General features: G+C 41.5%; 2 protein-coding genes across 2 annotated transcripts; one reads left to right on the top strand and one right to left on the bottom strand.

The window, feature by feature from the left end:
- Positions 1-669, top strand: LOC118751047 (shematrin-like protein 2). Its single transcript, XM_036485810.1, has 2 exons — positions 1-89; positions 159-669. Exons 1-2 carry the CDS (start codon positions 78-80, stop codon positions 567-569), a joined length of 423 nt encoding a protein of 140 aa, XP_036341703.1. The 5' UTR covers positions 1-77; the 3' UTR covers positions 570-669.
- Positions 670-3,469: 2,800 nt separating this feature from the next.
- LOC118741923 lies at positions 3,470-6,524 on the bottom strand. The gene is made up of 2 exons (XM_036473900.1): positions 4,994-6,524; positions 3,470-3,599 (listed from the first exon to the last, which is right to left on the bottom strand). Exons 1-2 carry the CDS (start codon positions 6,077-6,079, stop codon positions 3,474-3,476), a joined length of 1,212 nt encoding a protein of 403 aa, XP_036329793.1. The 5' UTR covers positions 6,080-6,524; the 3' UTR covers positions 3,470-3,473.
- Positions 6,525-7,449: the final 925 nt, after the last annotated feature.

Here is a 7,449-nt window from a genome sequence, read left to right as displayed (position 1 = left end):
TGCAACTTAGTACAAAACTAGCTGCGTCGAGTAACTCATTTTAAAAAAAACTGGAAGAACAATTTATCCAAAATAAAATGGCTGGACATGTAAGTGGAAAATAACTTGGAACAGCATTATTTATTCTAAACTCAACATTTTCCTATAATTTCCATTAGCTGTTGAAACTCGCCCTCATCTGCACACTTGTTGCTGCTCTACATGCTGCGCCCGCCCCCGCGCCGCTTCCTGCCGCTGCTGGCGCCCAAGCGCGTACCTTCGGCGGCCTGGGCTTGGGTTTGGGTGCTGGCTTTGGTGGGGGCTTTGGTGGTTATGGCGGCCTAGGCGGCCTAGGCGGCGGTTATGGTGGCTATCCTGGCATCTATGGCGGCTATCCAGGTGGTTATGGCGGCGGCGGCGGCTACTATGGCAGACCCGGTTTTGGTGGCGGTTTCTATCCCGGTTATGGCGGTCTGGGCGGATATGGTGGTTATGGCAACTATGGCAGCTCCTTCAGTCAGGCGCAAAGTCAGTCGCAAAGTCACAGTGGCTACTATAATGGTGGTTTCGGGAATGGTTTCTTCGGTTAAGTAGCTATTTTGGGCTAAGTAGTTTTAGTAAAATCTTTTATAAGGAAAACTGTGTGTGAAAATTTGTGCGAAATATACGAGGCTTGTGTGTAAAAAACTAAAATAACTATATATATATAATACACGAAGGGATTTTTTGTCCAGGACAAAAGGTGTGCACCGTTCGCTCGAAAATGAGGTGTCAAGGGTTTACTTTTTTGAAAAAGTTGCCACCTTTCATAAAATTATATTCAAATTATTTAAAAAAATAAATAAATTATTACAAAATGGGTATCAATCGAAATGGTTTTGAAAAGCTTTGTTTCTTAACTTAACTATAGGAGAGCTGTCACCTGTTTAAAAAAGTAATTTAATTAGAATTAAGGGAATTAAGTAAGAAAATATGTACCACTATATGGATGCCAAACGATAGCGGTTTCAGAAGGTTAGTTTGAAAATATTTTGAAGAGGGTTGCCACCTGCTTGAAATATCGAATTTTTCCTTAACTTATACTTAATGAAATATTAAACTACGTCAAACCCAAAAGTGTTAAGGAATAATTAGTTTGAATACTAAGAATACTTTTGAGGTGTTTAAATTCAAATTATTTTAAATGAATTATTAAAATAGTAGAATCAATGGAAATGGGTTTAAAGAGGCTTTGTTTCTGAACTATGTTCAGGGGGTTGCCACATGTTCAGAAAATTAAATTCAATTTAACTCATCAGTTAAACAAAATATGTATCGCAATTTCCGACGAAAAATATTCGAACTGGTTTTAGATCGAAACTACTTTTGAAGAGGGTTGCCACCTTTTTGAAAGTGAAATTAAATTAACTTATGCTCAAGTTATTATGTTATGGATATCAATCATGCTGGGGTTGTAAAGGCTTCATTGAAAAATATTTTTTAGAAGCGTTGCCACGTATTTAAAAAGTTACATTCAAATTAGTTAGTAAGTTAAATAAATTATCATAAGATGGAGACCAATCGAAAGGAGTTCGAATAGGGTTTATTTCTGACATTTATTTAGGAGGGTTGCTACGTGTTTGAATGATCAAATTCAACAAACTTAACCAGATTTTATTTTGTCAATGCAAAGAGATTTATGAAAGCTTTAATTTAGAGATATCTTCCATTAGGCTTGCCACCTTTTCTAAAAGTCATACCGATCTAACTAAGTATATATATTACACGATAAGGCCTTTTTTTATGTTTACACTTTTCTTTCCAATTTCAGGTGTTAGAGGTCAAATTAAAGACGATGTGCGATGAAGTTTTTTTTTTTTACTTAAGATCGTTTTTATCAGTAATTGGATAAATTGAAAACCTGCCCTATGCGGGACCTCTCTTTACTCAGAAACGGCTGCACAGATTTAAATGAAATAAATATTGCACTCGGATCGCGTATAACTTTGACTAACATTTGGAATAGTTTGTAGGTCTTAGAAACTAAATTTTGGGCGTTTTAACGCCGTGCGGGTTCACTAGTTTTTTATAAAGTTCGTATCGAGTGTTGCTAACAGCATCTATCTAGTGATTTCATGAAACTTTCCAAATTTCAAGGCCGAATTTCATGTGTAGAAACACTGTGGGCGAGAACAGCTCAGCCTTCGTACCACCGGTTTAGCCAAACGTTTCTCTACTTCTTCCGTCTTTTTTAAAGGCTTGAGTAAATTGGACAAACTATAAAGTATGAACCCAAGTGTCTAGGCCGCAATCTATCAAAAGCTGGGCAGTCTAAAAAGAGGTGCTGAGATGATTCGACCTCATTGTCCTCCATGCAGCTGCGACAGAAGAGGTCTTGTGTGATATTTAATTTCACTGCGCGAACCCCGATAGGACAGTAACGTGTTAGTACACTCACCAGAATCGAGAGATCCGGCTTTTCGAGCCTAAGATCCCTGGTTCTTCCACGGTCCACGCTCGGCCAGAATATGCTCGCAGTAGCCCATGCAATTGTTTTCCTGCAGCATTCGTTGAGTCGACCTGAGGTCCATCTTTCCAAGAGAAGTCCTCCTCGGAGGTTACCTGCGATGTCACTATGGCTTGACACCTATACAAATCTGACAAGGTAATATTACGACGCGACCGAAAGTCAGCTAAGACATTCCCAAACAAGCTTCGAGTGTACCGTAAGTGAGTCCAGGGCTCTGATTGCTGTCTGGCTATCTGATTGGATGTTAACCTCCCTTACTGCCTCCGCGTAAGTGGAACTACGGGCTGAAAACCCCGGGGTGACCAGTCAAAGGCTGCCAGTCCAAGTCGATTGGAGGCTCAACTGGTAGAACAGTCTACGCCTTTTGAGGTCTTACCAGAGGCTTAAACCTGGTACCACGGGGAACAGAGCCCCCGGAGTGTGTTCGCTGACTAGTGAGACGAATAAGGCGCAAAGAAAAGCTAGATGTGCACATGTAAGATTAGTAAAACTAGTAAGATTTGCAAGGATGGAAGGTGAGCAACTCGAGAAAGTGATGAAAGTCAGAAAACGAGCAAACACTCTAGGTCTTTGCTCCCCAGGCTGAAGTATGGCTCCGAGTAAGATTAGTAAAACATGTGAAATGAGCGTGATGAGCACAATGTATGAAGAGCATGAAGCTGGAAGGGTGCTGGATGAAATTGTCGAAGCTTTCTTACCGGTCGGACGTTGGAGGTAGAGCCTTGGACCTTGCCTTGATTTACCCGGATCAGTACTAGCCGTTGAAAACCGGCTCAGCTTCATTATTGGAAGTCGGTTAGAGGCGCATGTTCATATTTCAACCGTTTTTTAAGCCGACTTTGGTGAATTTTATGGTAGCGTCGGAAGTAAAATGATAATCTCAAAAGTATATTTTATTTATAAAACATATATTTAAGTATTCTTTGTTTAAAAATTGGCAGTACTAAAAAAAATTATAAATATAAAACTTAAATCCAATGAAATTTCATTTTCCATAGCTTAAAGATCTATAGCCAGGATAAACAGGTTGTACATTTCCAGTCAATTGCTGTATGATACCGTTAACCGTCGTTGCTACACCGCCTACAAGTTGGGCTGGTGTTAAGGGAGACTGAAAGAGAAAAAGGAAACAATGTTTATTAAACAGTCAAGCTTTATTTCTTTTTTTTGCAATTAATTTTGTAATAAGCTATAATCTGGTGTGGTCCCTGGATCCTATCGAATAGTAGTACGTATCTTTAGTCACTAGACTACAATGGCTAAATCTATATAGAGAGAAAAATATCCGACTTCTTCCTATAGATGTTTAATCTTTCATGGAGGCATTCTGGCTTTATCGAGAGTTTTCTATAGGGGAAGATCGATGTTGGCAGCCTTTCTTTTTTAATACAAAAGTTAGGCTATGCTAACAAGCATACATTTTAGAACGGCGAGTTTATCGGTACGTAGATTTTCAAAAACGACTCTGGACTAGCCACCTTTGTCAGCGGTAGACACCAGAGCGAGAGAGCACACGTCACGCAGTTTCAGTAGTACTTCGTTATATGCCACTAAGCGAAGACCAATATGGATATTCTAAATGAAAGATTTGAGGCTATACCACGATCGTGCGATTCAACCGCTGCAGACTTTTGATATGGTTAAGTCGCAAGCCTTTGCCAGTAAACCACAACCCAGGCCATTGCTCAATTTCAGTCGGATTTATGCGGCAGAATCATGGAAAATATGGACCACTCGAATCCGTAGCACTGTTGAAAGCAGCGGCGGATATTTAAATGGTATTTTATTGAACACAGAATGGTAAACATGGGCCTCTTCAAAAAAAAAAAACATCTTCCTTAAGACAGGTCGATCAAGTTTGCCAAGAGGGCTGCGATTTGCATCAACGTTGCCCTTGGTTTCCAGAGCTTATCTGTGTAATTTGGTCGCAGTTTTTCTGGTAACGCTACCGGTCGTAATGGTCTCTGCGGAGCAGTAGGTTGCTAGCCTAAGGTAATTCCTAACCAACAGCTTCTCTTATTTCATTTCAACATGGGCGCGCTCTTATTTAAAAACCCTTATAAATACTCCTGCTGTGCCAAACTGGAGGCAGAATTCAACTTACCATGTATATCCAACCTTGAAAAATCTATTCCGCGTAGGGGCTGCGGAGGATTCTAAAAGCATGTTTGAATAATACTAACCACTTTTATCCTTGCCCTATTTAGCAGATCCACTGAGCTCGTTCTCCTATATTGAGGTAAAAGCTTGCGTGTTATCTTACAAGTCTGGACCCCTGATTACTACTACCTTGCTTGTAAAAGTGATTCCTGATTAACGAAAATCCCAAATTCTAAAAAATGAATCATGCTAAATTTGACAGTTCCGTCAAAGCGTCTAGACTTACGAAGCTCTCTAGTCTTTTTTCAGTTTAAGAGAATACCCGCATTAACAAGATATCTGGAGTAATGTTCCTGCAGAAGTTCCTAAAGACAGTTTTTTTATATTGAAGTTGCATCCACTTACCGCTCCCGGTGAATCATAGTAAACCCGATTGGGTCTTCGAACTGGTGGTGGCGGTCTGGCTGCTACTGGACTATAAGCAGGATCTACTTCCGGATCATTAGCCAACTCGTTTGCCTCACCTGCGCCTGTATCAGCTTGTGGTCTATATGGCGGTGGACGTGCCGTTGCCGCTAAAGAATTTTGTAATATACCCGGAGCGAATAATTGAAGAAACGTACTCAACCTGTCGGGTGGCGCATAAGCGTCCGCAATGGGATCAGAGAACAGACCACCGCCACCAAGGCCGCCAAGACCGCCAAGACCACCAAGACCGCCGGCACCACCAAAAGCGCTAGCAAGCCCGCCGCCACCAAATCCACCACAACCGCCACCATATGCGGGCGGTGGATAGCCACCGTAGACGTTATAGACATTGAGGTCCCAAAGGATGCGACCTTGTTCCGCGGGCGGTGGAGTCACTTCGTCACCCTGTGCGTCACGCCCAAATGGCAGACAGCGGCGTAGCTTTTTCTTCTTCTTCAGAAGTAAGAGAGTTTTCGACGACTCCTCATCGGCTTCTTGGTTTCTGGTGCCAGCAAATTTGGCATTTTGTTCATCAGATTCACTGACACGTGGCTTATTTGTGGTTGTTGTGGCATCCTGCTGTTTGACATTATATCTATTGTAATTGTTGCTGGTGTTTTGATCGTTGTTGTTGCTGCTAATGGTAATAGCACTGCTGCCACTGGCGTCATTGCTGTTGGCGCTTATGGCCGCGACGGCTTTGGGCAAACGCGAAGAAGAGTAGAGACGCTGCGCAGTGCTGCTGCCAACGCCACTGTTGCTGGTACTACTGCTGCCTCTGTTGTATATGTCTCTATAGCTGTCAGCGAGTGCGCGCAGGCGTCTTTGTCGCAACGCTTCATAGTATTCGCGGTTGTTATCGCTATAAGATGAGTAACTGGCGCGGCGATAAGGATTTGCGCGAAACGGACTCGTTGAATAGGACGCGGAGGAATAGTAGTTTTGCGGCGCGCAAGCGCACAGTCCATAGACTGTTAGTAGCACTAGTGAGCGCACAAGCGATTTGTTGACAAGCGTAGACATTTTCACTTTCGGCGCTCACGCCATTCGATGCTCTACACTGAAACTTTTTAATAGGTCCTTTTCGAGTATAATTTTAAATCTTTCACTTGCTTATAGAATTTTAGTCCTTTTTACACTTTTGTGTTATCCTTTTTTAATCGATATGGTTTTACACACACTTCGTTATTTTTAGAAAATTTCGTTTTAGCACACGAGCTGTTCGTTTCTCGTTTGCAATTTGCACTAAGCGCCCACCCGCTGCAACAGTCTTACTTATTTAAAAATTTTTTTGCTGCGCATACGCGTAGGGTTTTTCACCAACCGAACCCACACATTTACAATACATTTTGTTATTTATTTTCTAATTGCGTCCGAAAAACACTGACGCTAACCAGCTTGTCGTTCTTGCCTTAGATGGTAGCGCGAAAATTGCAAAATGCCCTTTTTTGCAGCCAAGCCACAATCCAGCGCCATCGACCAAAACATCGCCATCAGCTAAATTTGCAAATTTTTTAATTCAATGTATCTCTTCTTTATGTGGATTGTGATATGCTAATTTCGGCCCGTTTGCTTTTTGGTAAATGTGCGCAGAAGCGCACACCCACGCACTAGTTAGCACGCCATGCCGCTGACGGCTGCTCATCTGCGCATGCATAGCCGCCACAACCTACCTCACTGGGCGCATGCATAGACCATCGTCGGCTCTTGTGGCAATTACCAGCGCTAGTAATGCGCGTTTGTTTTGCCAAAATTTCTGCAGAAAATGGTAATAGACGCATAGTTCTTTTTTTCGCTTCTTTATTTCCCGCCTGTGCATTGACCTGTAACGAATTCGTTTTTTTTTTTGTGTTTACTTTCCGTTTTAGTCACTCTCACTTTTTTTTGGGTAGTCGTTTCAGCTAGTGATGCGCCAACGTTCAAAATTATTTGCTGGCAAGTTGGCGATACATATTTTTTGTTTTTTAAATTTTGCCACCAAAATTAGGTCAAGATCGCTTACATATAAAAACATAATAGCTAAACTCAATGATACCAAAAATTGCTATTTTTTTTACTCATCATTTTTTTACGGTGTGAACTTATGACAGCGTTCGTCATTTAGGTGGACAGCTGGAAGTTAGCGCAAGAGTTTTTCCGCTGGTGCTGGCGTTAATTATGTGCATATCGACTCCTAAGCGCCAAAAAATTGTAAGCGAAATTTTTTTCGAAATTTTATTTATCATGCAGAAATTCTCGTTGAACATCTATGTAGATGCATTTCGCATTAAAAAGAAAATTTGAAAAAAGTTTCACCTACCTCTTTTTGGCGGTTGGGGGGCTCGATTTGCATAGACGCATACATATATAGGCAATTTAGATTAGATTATTCCTAGAGGAGAGTGCAAGTCACT

Source organism: Rhagoletis pomonella, unplaced genomic scaffold, assembly GCF_013731165.1.
Source record: "Rhagoletis pomonella isolate Grant_MI unplaced genomic scaffold, Rhpom_1.0 Rhpom_scaffold_00001, whole genome shotgun sequence".
In the NCBI taxonomy this organism is placed as follows: domain Eukaryota; kingdom Metazoa; phylum Arthropoda; class Insecta; order Diptera; family Tephritidae; genus Rhagoletis; species Rhagoletis pomonella.
The sequence above is the reverse complement of the archived record's forward strand: the minus strand, read 5'-3'. Positions and strand labels throughout refer to the sequence as shown.